The sequence below is a fragment of the Centruroides vittatus genome, unplaced genomic scaffold, assembly GCF_030686945.1.
Source record: "Centruroides vittatus isolate TY-2023 unplaced genomic scaffold, ASM3068694v2 contig_883, whole genome shotgun sequence".
NCBI lineage: Eukaryota > Metazoa > Arthropoda > Arachnida > Scorpiones > Buthidae > Centruroides > Centruroides vittatus.
In genome coordinates, this window is record NW_027122575.1 from 1,250,078 (window position 1) to 1,272,279 (window position 22,202).

General features: G+C 36.7%; 1 protein-coding gene across 1 annotated transcript in view; it reads right to left on the minus strand.

Annotated features, from left to right (window-relative positions):
- LOC136983566 (cyclin-dependent kinase-like 4) overlaps positions 1-20,376 on the minus strand; it is a 38,942-nt gene extending 18,566 nt beyond the window's left edge. The window contains exons 1-4 of the mRNA XM_067280360.1: positions 20,212-20,376; positions 19,931-20,126; positions 17,930-18,051; positions 13,113-13,185 (exon numbers count right to left, since the gene is read on the minus strand). Coding sequence (XP_067136461.1) covers positions 13,113-13,185; positions 17,930-18,051; positions 19,931-20,098 — 363 coding nt within the window. The 5' untranslated portion in view covers positions 20,099-20,126; positions 20,212-20,376. The remainder of the gene's footprint in view (positions 1-13,112; positions 13,186-17,929; positions 18,052-19,930; positions 20,127-20,211) is intronic.
- Positions 20,377-22,202: the final 1,826 nt, after the last annotated feature.

Sequence of the window (22,202 nt, forward strand, 5' to 3'; positions counted from 1 at the left end):
TTGTGAGATAAGCAGAGGGTCAGGGGTTAATCCTCGCTGACCACTGACACTGCACGAGTTGGCAAAACCCAATCTCTTTGTCGTTGGATGGCTAGGAGGGCAAAAAGTGAGTGGGGAGGTGCGTCGGTAAGTCGACAGGCGGTTTGGATTGTCAGGAGACAGGTTAACAAATAAAACATTTATTGAATAACTAGATTAACTACAAAATTGGTTACAAGGCTATGCATCTAAGACACTCTTAAAAAAAAATGCGATTATATACAATTAAATATAAGTTTACAATTCTAATAAGGACAGCTATGCCTAAAGCTTAATTCTGTCTTCGAGGAGAGAGAGTTTACAGAGTTCTAACAGTTACCTCTATGCGAGATCGAATGGTAACCTGAAGTATGGCAGTCGTATATCTTCTCCAACAGGATTCCGTTCCTTGATATGGAGATTGATGGGCACAAGTATAGGAATAACTTCCGTGTGCAGACACACGCTAAGTTTCCAGTGGCGTGAGCTTTTATAGCATTAGTGTAGGAAGCGGTTGGTTGTTGACAATGACTTGTGAATTCTTGACAGCTAAGTGTCAACTTTCCCACCTAACTATTGATAACTACCGGAGACCTCTGCTCCGTTTCTCCGCGAGGAGTTTTTTCTATCAGTGATTGTTTACAATAATTTTTGAACAAAAAAATGAAAGTTTCTTTCATTTACAAAAATTTTCCCGCTAAAATCTGTGGTCTCACTCAATACTAGACGTCACCAACCAAATCAGCCTTCTTCACCATTCCTTCTCTTATGTTCTGGGCATAAGCCTGGACATTCAGAATGCTTTTAGTACCACTTGGTGGCCCTTCCTTTTGGAGAGACTCGGAAACATGAACTTCCTCAGCAATATTTACATTATAGAGGATTACTTTCACAACAGGAAGGCAGTGTTATTTATTGGTAGGCAGGCCTGCTGGAGTGATATTGAGAGGGGCTGTCTGCAAGAGTTTATTCCTCTTGTGTTGGTCCAAGAGTTTATCTTCATAAACTCTTGGACCAACCCTATGGAATGTACTTTTTGACAACTTCTTGAGGCAGGACTTTGGGAAGAGTTCAAGACTGCTTATGCTGATGACGCCCTTCTACTTATTGATGGATACTCCAGGCATCACCTAGAAGAAAAGGCTAATGCCATCCTAGACAAGGTTTTCACCTGGGGAAGAAATAATAAACTTGTCTTCAACTCAGGTAGGCAGGAGGATAGCACGGAGGATGCAGACCCTTTACAAAATGTGCCCCACTATTAAAATGGGTTCTGTCAGCCTCAAGTGTACAAGCAGTTCAAGTACTTGAGGGTTGTCCTGGACTACAAGTTTTCTTGGGTCCCCACATGTTAAATATATCTTGGACAGGACCAGCCTCATCTTCTATGCCTTGGCAAGGCATGCTAAGACTACATGTGGCCTCAGCAAAGAGATAATCAACACTATTGTGGGAACGCTGGGAGGTAGGACGGAGTTGTACCTCCTTTTTTTTCGGCGAACAGGCCGGCAAAACCCACCCCACTGTCACGGATGGCTAAATTTTTATGATATCCCGACTTGTCAGGATTGGGTATTTATTTGTCAGGTCGAGTGGAAGAAGCGTGTGGGTTTGTCAATAAGTTAAGGTGATATTCGAAATAACGGAACCATGATGAAAACAAATACCGATTTATTTAGACAGATAAACAAAATACAGAAAATCTAATGCGTCCAGTTCCTAACTGCGGGGGAAAGAGAGAGTGTACAAATTTAGGGGTCATACCTCTTCCTAGGATATATCGGCTGTAATTGTAGGAATATCGCCTCGATAAGCAGGAGGATCGGTCGTTCTCCGGTCGTGGAGGCTCGTCGTCGGCAGGCTTGAGTCTTTGGGTTTCGGCCCTCGATTCTTGGGACGTGTGTCTTATGCGGACCTTCAGCGACCCCGTTATCAGCCTTTTCTCCCCTTATATACTCCAGGTCACGTTATCTTCAATCACCAATCGCGATAGTTGGTGAATCGCTGATGATTCGATCTCTGTGACTAAGAGTTTGGATCCGGAGAGAAAGAAAGTGCTTTCTGACGGCGGAAGGCTGCACATCCTTTGAATTTCGACCTTTTCTACAATTTCCCACGAGGAGATTTGAACAACAACAAAAAAATTTTGGGGCCGAGTTAACCCGATCCTCACACTATCTATGACAGCATATTTGACCCCATTCTTTCCTATGCTTCTGCCACATAGACCCAATCATCAACAAGGCACACATCAGCAGGAGGCTATTCAGTGCACAGAGGAGGGCACTTCTGGTTCTGGTAAGGCCATATAAGACAACTTCCACCAGTGCCCTTCAGGTGCTCATTGGAAAACAACCAATTACCCTTAGCATTAAATGACTTAACTGGGTGCACCTTCTGGCCTGGGGTAGGGGTGTCACTGAGTTATCCCCATTGTTGACCATCACAATTTGGAAGAAAGTTGCACCACCAGGGTGACCCATCCCCTTATCGTTAGTCCGTCTGCCTTTGCAAACCAACCTTTTGAGATGCCTGACTTGTGCATTTACACAGATGGTTCAAAGATTGATGGCAGGGTTGGATGTGCATTTGTTGCATATGCCAACCAGTCAGAGATCAAGCTTGAGCAACATCACCTGTGTACAGACTGGTCTGTTCTTCAGGCCAAGCTGTGTGCTATTTCCGCTGCAGCTGAGTAGTGCAACAAGAACTATCATAACTGTATCATCAATATCTTTACTGACTCCATGACCAGCATCTATATACTACAGAATGACAAGTCTCTTCACCCCCTTGCCAGAAGAGTGAATTGGTGCATGCTTAACTCCACCAACAAGTATGCTCTTCTTTAGATAAGGAGACATCATGTTATACAGGGCAATGAGAGTGTCAACATGCTGACTAAGGGGACAGCCATCAACTCTGGGCATTGGTATTTACTTTGCTGTGCCCTTAAGTTCCATCAAGAGACATAACCACCAGGAATGGCAGCATCATTGGAAAATGGGTAGTACTGGGACCATCACTCAGCTCTTCTTTCCCAATCTGAGAAGACTGAAACACATCTCCTTACATAACCTATCCCATCAGAAAATCCAATTTCTTACTGGCCATGGCTGCTTTGCCAGTTATCTGTCCATTTTAACATTAGGGACAATAGTTCTTGCTCCCTATTTAAGGAAGAAGATGGCCCACTACACTACATCTACAGGTGCCCAATTATTGACAAGCATCAGACAGATATTAAACTATTAGCAGACTTGCTTGGAACAGTTGGTTCCAAGCAAGTCTGCTAATAGTTTAATATCTGTCTGATGCTTGTCCATAATTGGCTGTGTGATCCACACATCCTTATCAATAATGAGGCACTCTTTAAGAGCTTCAGGAACTTAATCAGAACCTACTTTCACATCATCAGCAACACACTGAGAACCATGAGGAACATCTGCATAGTTTCCTGTACCGTACATATACATCTGAAAAACCATTGTATATATATATATTGTAGTGTTCAGTGCGACAAGTATAAGAAACAGGTATAACATAAAGAACAAAACTTTATTTTATACAGTATGAACACAAAAAAAATCAGGTTTCAACTCTGGTGCATTGTTAGTGAATACTTTCATACAACAGTATAGTACAATCAAGATCATTACACAAAAGGATCTTTTCAGCCACTGTTTGGGATTCACACACATGAGGTTCAAATGATGAAAGTATACACAAAGATCAGCTGCACTTAAAACTACTTTACAACCTATGTTTTTACTCTAATTAATACTAAAAGAGGGAAGAGATGTTAGATAGGGAGAGATACAGTAGATTTACGAAGGAAGAAATCTTAGTAAAGGGGTACCCGTTGCTTCACGTATCATGATGAAACTATCCAAATATACCTTTGCAGCTCTCCTGGATTTCACTGGTATATGTATTTTCTTTCTTAGTTGTCACTAGTTCTCTTTTCTTTTGGTTTTCCGAAAAAGATTTCCCATTTCAACTCTCAGGACTTACTGGCACTTTCTGTACTGACTGTATATCTTAGTGGTTGTATCCTGTCACTTCTCATGCTACTCAAAGCCCAGAGCTCATCCTCTGCACGTGTCTTCCTTGGAAACTTGACCAAAAAAAAAGTGCTGACTACACTCATGTTTGCCCTCAGGGCCTTCTCCACTCTATTGTCTAATGCTCACACCCATGGAAGCAGGGCAAGGGTGGATAGTTTTTGAACTCAGGAAACAAAGGAAAATCAAGAAGAAAAGGTAAATTGATAGGCTAGGAAAGGGAAGTGATAGAAAATAAAAATAATATAACTTAAAAACAATACATGAATAAATGGAATTATGCCACAATATCTTGTTATTTTTGTTCTGTATTTTGTATTGTATTTATGAAGTCATATAATTGTACTAATAGTTTCTAGTTGCAATGGTAATAATACTGTATTATACTGTTTTGTGCTGTCTGTAAGACATTATTTTGTAACTTTGTATTGTTCTATATTGATTGGATTCGTGCATTTAGTGTGTTCTCTTGATTTGTGTATTACATCTGCATCATACAATATTGTACGGTAAGGTATCATATTGTGTAACCTGGAGTAATTTGTACTACATGGAAACTTATTGTACTTTAATAATTGTAACTTTGGTATATGTTTCCCCTTTTCAAATTGTATGGTGTTATATCCTTTTCAAAAGTCATAAAGCATTGTGGCCGTTGGCTATGATCATTGTATATTTTGTATATATTAAAATATTTTCATTTAGTTTTAAGTCTTTTCCTGTCTCTTTGTTCTAAAATTCTTTCTAGAACGTTCTTTCTTAATCCTTCTCCTGTGGGGATAAGACTGTAGTGCTCTGCCACTTATTGGTTGTTCGGTTTTGTATGTGTATATATTATATATATCATTGTACATAACTTTGCGTTACTTTTACTGTATTGGGTTATTATTATCATGTTATTATTGTATCGTATTATTATTATTGCATTATTATGGTATTGGATTATTATTATTGCATTATTATTGTATCTGGCTTTCCTTTCTTTGTTTCGTTGTTCATTGATGACACGTGACCCCTATTCAAACCACCTTTGAGAGGTGCATGCAAAAGGGGCCCTTGGATTGGTTGCCAAAACATCATGTGGGAGAAGGCAACAGGACTGTATAAATAGAAGGTCCAGGCGTGGAAGGGGAGCTTTTTCCCCTATTTTTTGGAGGTCTAACTTCGTCCACCTCAGCTGGATCGGTGTCATCGAGTGACCTAAAGTGAGCACATGCGTGAGAATCGGAAAGTTTCTGGGAACAAAGGAGAAGAGGACGAGAATCGAACTCCATCGGAGTCATACGAGGAAACAACAAAGTGAAGAGAATTAATACAGAAGTAGGAAGGTCTGAGGTATTGTGCTCAAACAAATATTTTTTTCTCCACGCGGGATAATTGTCGGTTAGACGTCATTGTAGGTACGGAGTTACTGCAAGTTCAATGTTTCTAAGGAACCCTTCGTGTTAGTGTAGAGATTGTGTAAAAACCGTTATGTGTTAACGTAAGGACAAGGAGAGAGAAAGTGCTGTATGCGTGCTAATCGTACTCTAGACACATGAGGGTGCAAAGGAATTCGTGTACGAGTTATTCAGTTTCCGTGTTGGTGTTAAATATAAATAAATACGTATTCTGTAAGCCAACTCCTTTCTTTTTTTGTAGACCAGTAGACCTCGGCCTAGCTTTAGGGTCTTAACAAGACTACCAATTCTGAGAACATGTGAAAAACAAAAGAGGCTGTGAAGCCCTGAGGCAGAAACGGTGAGAGATTAGGGTATTCTGGTAGGAGATCCCATTAGAAGAGGTACAAGGAAGGCAGTGCTTGAGAGTGCGGAAAAGAAAGAAAGAAAAAAGAATACAATGAGAGACTGCAAGGTGCTGAGGGATCCGAGAAAGAAGTGACAGAACAGCGAAAATCTGAGTAGAATATCAAGACCAGTGAAAGATAAGGTCTACGGCAAGAAAGAAATCAAAAGAATATTAATATAAAAGGAGAATAGAATCAGAGAAGGTGTCTTACCCCATGATTCGTCAATTCGAAAACCCCCAGGTATTTTCTAATCTTCCTCTCTGCCCTTTATTCTTAATTTCCATTTTTTTCATTTTCTTTAGTTATAAGGTAGTTAAGTTTTAAGTTAGAGTAAGTTATATCATCCCACGTTTATTTGTTGTGTACTAGGAAGTTAATTTTTTTGTTGATTTAATTGGGAAAAAAATAAAATAAAATAATAATATATTCAATGCCTGTGTATCTGACCTAGGATAAGGTTGTAAAGTTGGGATCTAGTAAAAAGAACTGGTTCATTGTGAACAAATAAAATACTTTGTGTTATAAAAATTGTTATCAAAGTCTATTTGTTGTATCATCCTGCTCGTAGGATCCAGTACATCTCATAACGAACATCACAGCATAATGTGCCTGATATGCTTTTTATCCAAAGACATTACAACTTGATTTTATTCAATCAAAATGTGAAGTAAAGAGTTTAAAGTAAAATTCTAAAGAAAAGATATAATCTCACATTATCTATATGTTAAATTTCACAACTGTTATAATTAATCACACATCTATGTTCAGAAGTCGACTGTAAGCAACCCAATAAATGCAGTTTTCATTTTATTATACAATATTTACATATTTTATTTATGTTTTAATGTTCTAATTTATTATTAAGGCACTTGTGTTATTTTTACCTTGAATTATGTGTATTTGCTGTTTTAAGTTTATTGAAAGGGGTATTGTTTAGGATCTCGAAATGAATTAATTCACTTTCCATTATTTCTAATAGGAAAAATTTATTCAAACTTCAAATGACCTCTTGGAATAAACTGTACCAATCAATAGTTACTACTCATGCATCACTGATATATGTGTGTACTTAGTGTGTGTGGCTGCAGCCGTCTGTCATATGTATATATATATATATATATATTTTTATTTTTGTATTTTTTTTTTTTGGGCTATTTTCGGTTGTGGGGGTATGATGGTTGGCAACCCGTCGTGTACACGAAAAAGGGGTATTTAAGGCGGCACCAACCGGTTATTGGGCTTTTTGTCCTTCCTTGAGAAGACTGGTGAATCATACGGACCCGTGCGGTAAGCTTTTTCACGAGGACAGTTTTTACAGGCGAATAAGGGACAATTCGTAATCGTGATCCATCGACCATTCTACGCCTCGGACAAGTACGTGTGCTCCATATGTGTGTTATCCCCCCAAGTGTCGTGTGTCACTCAATATTTATAGACAAACGTTAATATATTGTGAAATATTCATCTTTACTGTGATTTCTTTGTTCCCAGGACGAACTGAGTTACGGCAGGTTGAACCATCTATACTATAACTTTGTAACGGTGTGACTTCAGGTGCTCGTGAAATCGTATTTTTGTAAACCTAACCATATATATATATATATCTTTAATTGTATCATCATCTCTAATATATATATATAAACTTATTGTCAACTTGTCTCTTTGTGTCTCTTCCCCACGTGGTAATTCACCTACACTCACAAATAGCGTGAACACTTGTTCCTGCAATTTTCCACATCTGGCGTCCGCGACAGGATTACCACGTGGTCTATAATGGAGACAAAGACTGTCGAGCACTTGAGTGATGGCACGCAACCTGAGTCGACCACGAACGTTACAGGAAACCACGACCCAGCAGCGGCAACCCCAGTAGTTACGGGATACCTGGGGATGATTCCAACATTCTCAGGCACTTCAGCAGATAATGTATCCATCAAGCAGTTTTTTGATATTCTGGAGGAGGTGTCAACAATCGCCGGGTGGACAAGCGGAACTCGCTTAGTGGTAGCCCAATCACGCCTGAAAGGGGAGCCATTCAGCCTGTTGTTGGACTTACGGGAAGTGTACCGAAATGACTACAACAGAATTAAGACATCCCTGCTAGGTAGCTTCCACAGACAGAAGTCAACTGAAGGAAGCACATTGAAGGACTTCATCAACATAAGACAAAGACGTAATGAGTCGGTAGGTGAGTACAAAGTTAGATTGTGTATATCGTTTGAAAAGATGGTCTGTGCAAACCCGCACATGGCCACGTTGAGAAATGAGATGTTAAGCAATCAATTTATCCAAGGGATAAACCCAGACTTAAGAATGAAACTGTTAGAGCGCGAACCAAAATCATTTGATGAGGCGGTCGAACTAGCCGAGAAATTAGCCAAGATCGAGCAAGCCTGCGGACTCAAGGAAGTTCAGGTAGGTGGTGTTGTTGTACCACCTCGCAAAGAATCAACTTCTCCCGATAAGAGTAACGTAACTGGATCGGAAGTTACGACTCGTTTAGCTAAGTTGGAAGAGACCGTACTACAGCTGTCTCAGGCTGTCATGGGATTAGCATGTGGGCCGGATAAATGCAACCCAAATAAACCTAAGGTCATACCTGGTCGGGTTAGGAGATGTTTCGCCTGCGGAAGTAGGGACCATCTATGTGCTAATTGCCCGAAAAATTTAAACTAGAATGGGACTATCGTGGCAGCCAGGACGGTGGTTCTGAAGTGAATATTCAACTGGCAAATGAACCGGGCATTAATAACCACAACCTCCCCTTCATTTCCGGTGAAATCAACGGCCATGCTGTGAACTTGTTATTAGACACCGGTGCGGAAAGGTCACTTATAAATCGTCATGAACTGGACTACTTAAAGGGTAATTCCCTTAATACCAGCACGGTCAATGTACGGGTGAAAGGGGTGTCAGGCGGTGTAATGAAAAGCAACATAGAATTATTAACTAATGTAGTGTTGAACGATAGGGCGTTCCCCGTGAAATTTATTGTGGTGGATTCGGTAATTTTGGTGGGTAATCAGGGCATCCTTGGTATGGATTTCCTGCGTGCTTACCCGGAAATGCTAGTTAAAGTAGCACGCCTCATGGATAGAGGGGACCCTCTGGCCGAACAAAATGCGGCCTTTGCAATTGCTTCTCTTCGTGAAGTACCCACACCACCAAGCGCCACTGCCCAAATTGACTTAACTCACCTTCCGCCAGAGCAGGCTGTAGAGGTACAGCAGATCATCAATGACTTCACTGATATCTTCAACGAAGCGGTCGAAGGGCTAACAGGTACAACTAAATACATCCATGACTTCGAACTGTGCACTAGCACCCCGATATATACTCGGCAATATCGCATTCCGCATGCCTTCCTATCGAAATTAAAGGAAAAAATCCAGCAGTATTTGGAAGCTGGCATCATTGAACCGTCAATTTCTGAGTGGAACTCCCCTATGCACATCGTCCCAAAGAGTAATGGAGACATCCGGATCACCCTGGACTTGCGGAAGGTCAACGAGGTCACTAAGGGACAAGACTTTCCCTTGATGAGAATAGATGACATTTTAGCACAGCTGAAAGGGGGCAGGGTGTTTTCTGTCCTGGATTTGAACTCCGGCTATTTTCAGATACCGGTGGCTCCCCATCTACGTGAGGTGTTTGCCTTCACGACCCCTTGGGGTAAATATCAATTGTGTCGGATGCCCCAAGGGGGGAAGAACTCGGGGCGCTATTTCCAGCGTGTAATGAACTCTATACTCTCCAAACATGTGGGTGTAAATTGCTTTGTGTTTCAAGACGATGTAGTCTTATTTTCTGAAAATATGCACGATCATATAGAATTGTTAAGGGAGGTACTCGACCTTATTAGGGAAGCCGAGTTAGTCTTGCGGCCCTCAAAGTGTAAGTTCGCCGTGACCTCGGTCCGGTATCTGGGTCACATGATTGACGAGGAAGGGGTGAGGCCGGATCCAGATAACGTAAGTGCCTTCTTAAAGATACCACAACCCAGGACTGTGAAAGAAGTGAGATCCTTCTTGGGAGCCTTAAGCTTCTACCGCCCTTTTATACAAAACTTCGCACACATAGCCTTGCCGCTCACCGAGCTAACAAAGAAAGGGCGTCGGTTCCAGTGGTCGAGCGAATGCGAGGATAGTTTTCTTAAGTTAAAAGAAACTATCACCACTCCTCCAACGCTGAAGCACCCGGATTTTTCCTCTGTGTTTCATCTTCACACCGATGCGTCTGAACTTGCCGTGGGAGCTGCTCTACATCAAGGGTATGGGGACCAACTCGCACCAGTTGGTTTCTTTAGCAAGAAACTCCACGGTGCGGAACTTAACTATTCCATCGTGGAGAAGGAGTGCCTCGCCTTACTAGCAGCTCTCCGTCATTTCCGGTTTCTGGTCCTAGGCAGACCAATAATCGTGTATTCAGACCATAAGCCACTTGTGTTCCTAAGGGACATGAATAATCATAATCGGCGTCTCATGCGGTGGGCTATTGAATTGACGGAGTACGATCTTAAGATGGTGCATATAAAAGGGAGTGAAAACAAGGTGGCGGATTTGCTATCCCGCGCTCGTAACAGTCGCAAAGATCAACCTGAGGAGGTGGGAGTAAGTATTAACGCTGTGTCACCACTGCCGAATAATAATGAGCAAAGTATAAGTGATTTGGTAATTGCATCTCAAGAAAGTGATGATCACATTTGTTCGACAAAGGGCAAGTTATTAAGTAGAGGGGCGATTGAAGCCCCCACCCACCTACATGACTTTAAGGTAAGGAACGGGATCCTAGTCAAGAGCGGGGTGAACCGACGGGGCGAACGTGTCAATTGCATTTGTGTAGGTGACGCTGCCCAGATCCCGGTGATAAAACACCACCATGAAATAGGGGGGCATATGGGGATCGAAAAAACACTAAGAAAACTTAGAGACAACTACTTTTTCCCTGATATGAGAACTAAAGTCAAGAACTATATAACATCATGTGGAACATGTCAGCGCTTTAACCGGGTCACCCATAAGGCCCCCGTCCAGGAGGTAACCCACCCCAATAATCCGATGCAGGTGCTTGCGGTTGATGTGGTTGGACCGGTGCCCGAGTCCCGGAAGGGGAACCGTTACATTCTTGTGTTCGTTGACATGTTCACAAGATTCGTCGAAGCTATCCCAGTACCTGAAATATCATCCAAGACAATAGCCGACTCGTTATTTGAGAACATTGTGTGTCGCTACGGTGGGGGGCAGACCCTCATCTCCGACCGTGGGACAAACTTGACTTCACAACTCATGACTGACGCATGCAGGTTACTTGGGATCGACCGTAAAACAACCACTGCATATAGACCCACATCTAACGGGACTTGTGAAAGAGCCAACAAGACAATTATCGAGATGATCGCAAAGATCTCGAATGGTGATAACGCCAACTGGGATGAGTACATCCCTGCCGCATTATTGGCATACCGGAATACCATCCATGGGTCAACAGGGGAAACCCCGGCTTTCTTAATGTACGGTTTCGATCCAGTTCTACCCGGAGAATTGAGGGTCGAAGATCCGAAAACAGGAAGTGGAGGGATCGTGGAATATCGAGAGAGGCTGATGAGCAAACTTAGGGTCTGCCGCAGGGCTGCTGACGAGTTTAATAAGGTGCAATTAAGAACCAAACGGGGGTACTGGAACAAGAACCGGAAGTTGAGAAGCTTTCAAGTGGGAGACTTGGTGCTGGTGAGAAGACCATCAAAAGTTCATCATAAAAAGTTCTCCCCGTGGTACTTGGGCCCTTTTCGTGTGCAGCGCATACTTAGTGACGTAGTAGTCCAAGTCAAAGGAATAAAAAAGAAGGATGAACAGACCATCCATATTGACCGTTTAAAACTGTTCTTTGGACCAAGAGACAAAGTTACACCATCTAGAAAGGAGAAAAGGTCAAGCAAATGGACTCAGGGTGATTGTGATGATGAGGATAATGAGGAAGTCGACCCTCGCCAAACCAGTCAACCAACTCGGTACTACTGCCCCTCTACAGGTGACCCACCTCAGACCTTGGAAGACCCGCACGACACATCGGAGAGTCGTGATCAAGTTCATGTGACGCAGCAACGGAATTATCCCTATAACTTAAGACGGCGACGGGTTGATTATGTCACCCTGAATCGAGGGTACTAGTGTTATAAAAAAAAAAAAAAAAAAAAAAAAAATTTATAAGGGTGTTTCCTTTTTTCTTTTTTTTTTCCTCTCTTTAAGGGGGGCATATGTGTGGCTGCAGCCGTCTGTCATATGTATATATATATATATATATTTTTATTTTTGTATTTTTTTTTTTGGGCTATTTTCGGTTGTGGGGGTATGATGGTTGGCAACCCGTCGTGTACACGAAAAAGGGGTATTTAAGGCGGCACCAACCGGTTATTGGGCTTTTTGTCCTTCCTTGAGAAGACTGGTGAATCATACGGACCCGTGCGGTAAGCTTTTTCACGAGGACAGTTTTTACAGGCGAATAAGGGACAATTCGTAATCGTGATCCATCGACCATTCTACGCCTCGGACAAGTACGTGTGCTCCATATGTGTGTTATTCCCCCAAGTGTCGTGTGTCACTCAATATTTATAGACAAACGTTAATATATTGTGAAATATTCATCTTTACTGTGATTTCTTTGTTCCCAGGACGAACTGAGTTACGGCAGGTTGAACCATCTATACTATAACTTTGTAACGGTGTGACTTCAGGTGCTCGTGAAATCGTATTTTTGTAAACCTAACCATATATATATATATATCTTTAATTGTATCATCATCTCTAATATATATATATAAACTTATTGTCAACTTGTCTCTTTGTGTCTCTTCCCCACGTGGTAATTCACCTACACTCACAAATAGCGTGAACACTTGTTCCTGCAATTTTCCACAAGTGTAAGAGATCAAATATCATTCATCTAACAGACTAAACAAACACTTTTATCTTGGTGTCTTATCAAACAGTATAAAAAAAAGAAATTCAATAAATTTCAGAACAATATATTCTCATTAGAAAATCTATTTACTTTTTATTATAGTTCTAATTAGATATAATTCCTAACAAGTAATACAAATTCTGACAAAGAAATTAGTTTTTCAAATTTTAGAATTTTTTAAGAATTTACAATTTTCAAATCATCTAGTTAATAATAGTAATACATTAAAAATTTAACATATATTTATAAAGTGTAAATTTAATAAATATTAACTTTTAACTTACATTATGTTGATGGCAAAAATTTATTCCTTGTAAAGTTTGCCAAATGATTTTCTTGGTAAGATAATCAGGTACACTAAATATTAAAACTTTATCTAAATTTTACTTATGAAATTACAAAAGTAATTTGTTGGGATCAGAAATCTTCAAAATAATAATAAAAAAGTAACAATAATAATAAATATATTGCTTAATCTATCTTCTAAAGATATATCTATGGTGAGGTGACCAATCGTCCTCCTTTCGTAAGTTCTGTCCTCCCTCGAAAAGTGTCCTCCTAAATGTCCTCCTTTTTGATATTTGAAGACTAATCTGTAAATCTCCATATTTGATTGATGCCAAGCCGATCCGTTGCATGTAATGTGATGTGATGTGTTTGTATTTGACATGACGGTTCATCAAGGCTCGGTACAGTGCAGCAAAATGCGATTATGAAACACATGTGCTCTGCACAGGAGACCTTGAGAGAGTGCGCTGCATGCAAGTAGCTTTGTTTACTTTTTACCGAAACACAACACGGCACATACGCATGCACAGAGGCGTACCGAGGGGGGACGTTGGGGTGGTCCGCCCTGGATGTCACCCATTTAGGGGTGACACCTGACTGTGAAAAAATTAGTTGCAAAATAAACCTTGACAATGCTTTAACATTAAGTCATGGAAAGATGGAAAGTTCAACCGACTTGACAACCCATGACTAAAAAAAAAAAAAGTCAACGGATTCACGCTAGTCAATATAAACTTATGAGATGATATCGCTTGTTCAAGTTTGCTCAAGTGCGGGCATATTACAATTCAATAATCCGATACTGTTTTATAAAACAGTTAAGAAGGGTGACACCCACGGTATCACTTGGGGTGGCACCATGATATCCATCCCGGGTGTCACCCATGCTAGCTACGCCACTGCGCATGCAGTAGAGATTATTATAGTGTATTATTATTGCAATGAATAAAATGTTTCTTTTATTTACAATATTTTTTCCTTCAATTTATGTGTCCTCCTTTTCATTATAAAAAAGTTGGTCACCTTATCTATGGTATCAGTCAACACCTCAAGAAAAAATAACTTTTTAAATGGTTACTGTGGAAAACCACTCCATAAAAATTACCTGACCAAATGGTGGTGGTAAAAAATCATCTGTTGCCCGATTCCCTTAAAATTTGGAAATACATTTCTTGAAACAGAAGGTTTCATGCTCAGTATTCAGGATACAGTTATTAAAACAAGAAATTTCAAACTTTATAATCAAAACTACTAATAATGGCCTTTGTAGATGCTCATCAACACAAATAACATGATCATGTTATTTGTGTTGCCCAACAATGTTTAAATGAAGTGGAATATCTTGAAAGACTGTAGCTGAAATTTATTTGGAAATTATTAAACAGTTAAATTTTTCATATCTCACTGACAGTGCCGTAACTAGTGCCCCCATCTGAAAGGGGGGCCCAAAATGCATGTATTTGTTTTATTATTTTCCCAAACCTAATTAATTAAAAGGCCCAAAATGCAAATTCTTGCACATGGCACAAAAATGGCTAGTTACGGCACTGCTCACTGACTCCCTATTATAAATTCCATCATCTGTCTGTGTTAGAAAATAGTCAACATATAATTTATTATGTGATCAGAACTTTGGATGGATACCTAAAAACTATTTAATTTATGACAGTTTCAATGATAAAAGTCTACTGATGCAGGCAAGGCTTAATAAGTTCCATATTTTAGTGAATGGCTATTATGTGAATATATCAAAAAATAGTGTGTAACCATATTGTAGAAGCAATACTCATTTGTTGCCTCTTGCTTAAAACTAACCCAATTAAAAAATAACAATTTATGTGTTAACTTTTCCAAAGAATGGCTAAAGCATAATGATATGTCAAAAATAATGTTATTTATCTTGTTTATGCAGCTTGGATACATAATTACTATCTATATAGAATTTTTAAAGCAAAAGTAAATGATTATTTTTGTTCAAACTTCTCTCCTTTTAATTAGAGTTCAACAAAGACTTCTATTAAGCACCATAATTTTTTGAAGCATATATAATATACCTACATAAAACTAAATCAATAATATAGTTTTTGCTATTGATTTAAAAATAATTAATAATGACCTACTTATTTTGCAATCTGTTTTAAATGACTATACTATTTAAAAGTTTGTGATATATCTAATTATTAATATAAATAAAACTGTTGCAATATGTTCTTTCTCTTATGTAATCAATCTATCTGCATTTGCTATATTGATGATAAAAATACATCATATTTCTAGACTTATCACACTGTCATCAGACACAAGACTGGCTTCAATATATCAATTTATTTTTAATAGTATGCATTTCAGATTTACAGTCCCTCCTCAGCTTTTTTACAAATTTTCCACAAAATTGACATATTTATAACTCCAAATCAATTTTGACATTTGGCAATAGTTGTTTACAATTTTATCCATAAGTATTCAATTGAAAGCGTTGGAACAATGTTTAAAACAATGAGAGACACAATTAAAACAATAAATGGAAAAGCTGGCCAATTACAGCTTATTAAAGACACTTAAAATATCAAAGTAATACACAGCACTCTCAAATTCAAGAGGCCATTATAGCACTCACCAATACATTTTAAACTAGACAAGAAGCATATTATAGTATATCATATGTTCATTCTATTAGTAATCTTGGAGTAATTTTTAATAACAAATTGACATTCAGAGACTATATTGATAGCATAACAGAAAGACATCTTTCAATATAGATTAAGATTATATGAAGATTTAGCTAGCTCTATATCTTATAAACCTACTCTTTATTCTCTTTACTCTTCTTTTTGCAAATTTTTCAGTCTCTGATTGATTACTATCTTCTGATAAGGTCAGTTGCTAATTCTAATTTATTCAATAAAATAAATGTTGAATAAAAAAAAACAAGCTTATTTAATAAATAATTTTCCAACCTCCTTTATACCTATTCTGTTTAAGTAATCTTTGAAGATTTGGTTTTTCAAGTTTTTATTATTTAATATAGCTCAATAAAACATTTATGAAATAAAATTCTAAAGATATTTTATGAACTTGTGGAGTTGACCTTCATGTCCCAAACAGATTAACTTAAAATACCTCCTCTGCTCCATATTAAGCTAATACACATTATTTAGATATTCAATAATAATCATTTTTATTTGGGGACTTCCATCTATGTGGAAACTTAAAAATTCGTTACATGAAAGTTGTTTTATTTTTTATAGTAGGAGTTGTTTGTTTGGAGGAGGTCCTCTCTTGCCTGAATGAGAATTATCATTAATTTTAGAGTAAATAGAAAAGATAAACTTATGTTTTAGGACATGCTAATTCTGATAACATTAAACAACCAATAACAGTATTTGCAATTACAATAAGCAGAATCATCTATTGTAAATACATGAGAGTTGAAAATAAACCACAATTTTAATGTAGCTTTTATTATATTAATAGTACAAATATTTACAGAAGACAATCTTTAAAGTAACTCCTTTTGGAGTTATACATTTCTGCCAACATCCATACTTGTCAAAGCAGTCTGAGAAGCCATTTTTTTATGAGATCTTTAAGTAGTGCAGCTTTCACATTCAGCTTCCGTCAGTCATTCTCAGTTAATGAATATCTGATCAAAAATGGCATAACAATGCTTCTGCAGCTTATATCCTCTGATATAATCCCTAAGGATTTTTATCTGTTCTCTAAAATGAAAGAGAAGTTGAAGATAGTGGGTTTCACTCAGTGGCAGAGGTGGAAACTGCAGCAATAGGAGTCCATAAAAAATTTAAAAAATAGCTTCCAGAACTGCTTAGACAAGTGGTATGGTTGCTGGGAGAAGTGTATGGCTACAGTTAGAGCTTATTTTGAAAGTGATGTAATGTAAGAGTTTCTATGTGTTGAGTAATAAAACTTATGCCAAAAATTCAATTTATTTTTGATGCTATGTATATAGACTTTAAAGTTATATTATATATAAATAGGCTTAGACAATCTACAATGAAAAATAAAAAACCATTTAAAAAACATGGACATCATAATCCTAAATCCAATATTGAATTGTTAATTCTGTCAGGAAAAAAAAGAGGATTTCTAAATATGCACACCAAGAAATATTTCTTTAATGAACAGCATTATTCATAAATACATAATTATTATTCTCATAGATTGAATTATATTCTATTCAATTTTTAATATAGAGATATTACTAAACTTTCTACACAATAAATATACAGTGAAGCATTAAAAATCTGAATGTCAAAAATTCAGATTTGGCCATGAAAAATGGATATTAATCCTTTTAATGATAATTTTGTATTGATATTCTTTTTGTCTGTCTTTTGGTCTTTCATTGTTAATGTTCTAACATTCATTCAAAATTTGTAATTTTTTAATTACAAAATTATGATTAGTGTATTTTTTGTTTAAATATAGTGATTCTGTAAATTATATTTTGAATCTTTGTAAATATCTATATATTCCTTGTGAAAAACTGGCCTGAACTAAGAATACCTAAACTTGAATTACAGTATATTTGAAGTTCACAGTAATTAAAATGCTAATTTACATATATATTTGAAAATCTGGATGGGGTCTGGTCCCAATTAGCCTGGACTTTTGGTGCTTCACTGCATATATATGAAGCATATAAACATGAATGAAATTATTTGCTTTTTCAAGTAAACTCAAATTATATGTAAATGAAACAGAAATAAACTAAAAAATTTTAAAAATCTAAATTAAACATTATATCATTTAAATAATTTATTTGTAAAAAGTAAAGTCTTAATAATCTTACCCATTTGGATGTTTATTTAAAATATCTAATACAGTATGTTCACAATATTCAAACACAAGATGAAGTTTTCTTTTTCGACGGAAGACTTCAATTAAATTAATTAAGTTTGGATGTTTCAATTGCTAGAATAATAAATGAAGGTTTCAAATTTATAATATAATTTAAAAATAAGAATTAATATGTACAGTATATATCATTTACATAATTTTACAATAGCATTTAATTTCAAACAATGCAAAACTAAATTTACAAATTAATTAAATACATTACACACTTGATTAATAGCATATTGATTACAACTTAATGATTTGATAAAGTTTTTGAGTTTTTAATTAAAGATATTCTGATATTCTGATTCAGTCCAGTTTTCAGACACACACACACACACACACACATATATATGTATATATATTTTGAAGTTAGAATAAAATAGTTGAAGTTAAATGTTAGCATTATAATCTCCAAAGTGCTCAGTAAATAAAAACAAATAAATAAACAAAACATCTTAATTTGTTGCTGAAAAAATATATTTCAAAAACAAACGTTTTCAGCCTGATTAACAGGCCATCTTCAGGTCAAAAACAAAAATAAAACAAATATGTTCCGTGTATAGAACACAAACATTCAAATAAAAAAAAATATAGAATTTAAAAAAATTAAACAAATATACAAGAGAATGTAAAATTAAAACAAAAAAATACGTTATTTTATTATTTTATTTTAAGTCTTCCTATATTAATATACTAATTTCTCAATATACTAATTTTTAGTCGGAGTCTTTAGTAAATTTTTTAACCATGTACTTCCACACTGACAGCAGACTCTCGGCATCTCTTGCATTCAAACAGCTGTCACATAGCCTGTTTTTCAAATATATTTTCTCAGCAACAAATTAAGGTGTTTTGTTTATTTATTTGTTAGCATTATAATTTTTACTCTGTTCCTTCAGCTTGGTGACAATTAATTGAGCCAAACTCTGCATAAGTCAGAAAGTGTTTTGTCTGTGATTAAAGTTTAAAGAAACCATTGAACATAATTTTTTTCAAAGCCAAAATTTTAAAATTCAATCTGTGGGCTGAGATCTTTGTGATCAAAGTTTGCAATGGGCTAGTTGTCGATTGTAAGCTAGTTGCAAGCTACATGTCAATCAAGTTTCCAATTGCTGTCAATTTACATTGATCTCTAAAACAATTTTTTATTTTAGATTTAGATCAGTTTTAAACCATTTTTTATGCATAGTTTTAGTTTTCTATATCACAAAGCTCAGTTTTATTTGCCTAGTGAATATTTTATTAAAATATAAAAAAGTTTTATTAACAAATTTACACAATTTTTGTGTATACTGCATATAAATTAAACATGAAAAATTATACACGCTAGATAACTATACTTCAATATTTAGAAATTTATTTAGCAATGTACAAGTAGTTTTTATTCCCAGAAAGGCTATTGACTTTTGGAGAGAAGGAATGGATCCTAAATAAAAAACGAGTTATCTAAGGGCTGTAGAAATAAATGGTCTTTGATGGAATCTATAGAGATCTCACCTTCAAAACTCAAAATAGGATTATTGCAGAGAAATGTCATTTATAGGAGATGAATTTAAATTGAAAGCTTTTCTTGTGATGCAAACATATCTATTAAATGATTGAGGAGAGATGGCCAAAGACAGTAGTGCCACCATCAAAAAATTACAGTGGGACTTCTTCAATTTAGCATCAGAGGAAGGTTGACAGCAGCAAAGAGAGTTGGAGGATTAGAAAAGAATGACAATAGAAAGGGAGATTATGAGACACCTATTAATGGAAATGCCTTTAAAACAAATCTATTCATTTCAATAATCATTTACTACTAATGTATAATATTACCACATTTTAAATATAATCTAATTAATTATTCAAATTCAATCTAATTAAAAATCAGATAAACAATTTACTACTCAAATGTTTCAACTCAGTATTTTATCCTCCAGGTAATATATCCAATCAAAATGCAAAATACCTTTAACATCCTTATTTCCCTGAGAGCTATTTTCTTGATTAAAGGCTCGTCTTCAGTCTCTACAAATTTCTTAATAGCAACTAATTGGCCATTTTCTCGATTACGGCATTTAAACACTATCCCGTAGGAACCTTCTCCAATTTTTGCAATCTTTTCATATTTCTCCATAATCGTGGAATAATAATGTTTATACCTCCTAAAATAGCCATTTTAAAAAAACATAAAAATTCCATATTTTAAAATCATTATCCAATATTTAAATTAATAAATTCTAAGCTTACTTGTCAATTATTTTAATATATAAGTTATAACACGTTTAATTTATTATTTCAACAAAATTAAGGTAATTGTATATTATTCCCGCAATGCACGTTTTTTCTTTAAAAAGCATGACAAGAACGTGAAATACGATCAATTACTACCGCGGCCTACGTTATACTGGAGGACAAGAGTCTAGCTTCCCGGTAAGCGTTAGTTCTATATTATACCGCTAGGGCGAACAGCGTCAATGGCGGGAACTGGATTTGTATCAAAATATTTTGCTAATATACAGTGGATTGTTCGTCGTATAAAATGGAATGCGGCGAGTGTAATTTGAAATATAATCATAAGAAAAGACATATTAAAGCGAAGCATATAAAGGAGTATAACAGGAATGATAAAGATATTAAATTATCGGGTAAATATCATTAAAAAAAATATTGTTACACTTCAGCGAGATACGTGATATTACATATGTGAAAACTTTTCCCTGAGAAGCTAATGAATAATGATAAATGTATACCTAAGTTGTTAATTTCTGTAATTTATATACTTGGAATTTGATGGTATTAAAATTTAATTATTTGTACTTATTATTCGATTTGGTATTTTCTTATATACAGGGTGTATCAGTACAGCGGTTACAAACTTTCAGGAAAGATAGAGTACGCCTAGACGATAGGAAATCACATAGCAATGGGCCCCCGCCCATTACAGCAGTGACGTGCGTCTCCACCTGAATGCAACGTATGACCAAAAGTGGATCGGGCGGGGTGGCCCGGTCATCAAAAATTCAAGAAAATATATTAATAGTATCACACCAAGAAAGAATTAATGCGACGCAATTCCGCAATCACTTGCCTTAACTACTTCCTCTGGGGGTACGTCAAGGCACTGGTGTACGAAACTCCCGTTAACAGTGCTGAGGAACTTGTTGCACGCATCGTTGCAGCTGCTGGGAAGTCTGGGACACGCCCGGTATTTTCGACAACATTAGATCTTCAATGCGCCGGAGATGTGAGGCCTGCATCACGGCCCGGGGTCGTAATTTCGAACACCTTTGATTTTTGCTGTACTAAGAATAATAAACATGTTTTCTCACTCTGTTTGTGTCGTTACTACCGCGCCAGGAAAGTGTTTCTGACCATGCATTGCTATGTGATTTCCAATAGTCTAGGTGTACTCTATCTCTCCTGAAAGTTTGTAACCGCTGTACTGATACACCCTGTACTTAACAAATTATTACAAAGAATCTATTTTTGTAGTAATTTGTTTTCTGCTATCATTTTATCTTCGATCTCGAATATTACTTAAATGGAAATTAATGAAAATTAAATTATGAATATAAACGCTAAATGACATTAACCTCTATAGCATTATAATATAGTATTGGTATTGTACTAGTTTTTCAACATTGATGTTCCTAATATTAGTATATTGTTCTGTAAGGGACAGATCTAGATAGGAACAATAGGGACGATGTTCATACCACTTGACATTTTATCTATATATATAAAAATGAATGTATGTCTGTGTGTGTGTGTGTGTGTGTGTGTGTTTGTCCTTCATGCACTACCACACCATTTATCCGATTGCCACGAAACTTTGGGAAGTTGTTTAATACACTCCCGCGAAGGTTTCTGGCACATGTAAAGACCACCATTTCCCCCCTTTCAAAAATATATTTATATATGGATTAAGGCTTTTATGTCCAACAGATGGCGCTAACTTCCGACGACCTAAGTTTGCTTTTCTGTGAGGCATTATGCTTCTCTGTGAGAATTAACTAAAGCAGATCATTTTCTATCTATCTATATAAATAAAATATAACGTTTGTTTGTTCCTACCGATTCCTTTGAAATTTTGACACAACGTTCATTCAAATACACACGTGTTTTTATATAATATACATGTCGAAATCCCCCCTGGGGGGTGAGATGGACAGGATCATGGCTTACTGTGAAGAACTTGGCTTCTGTTATACTATTTTAGATGCGGTTTTTTGGGTTTT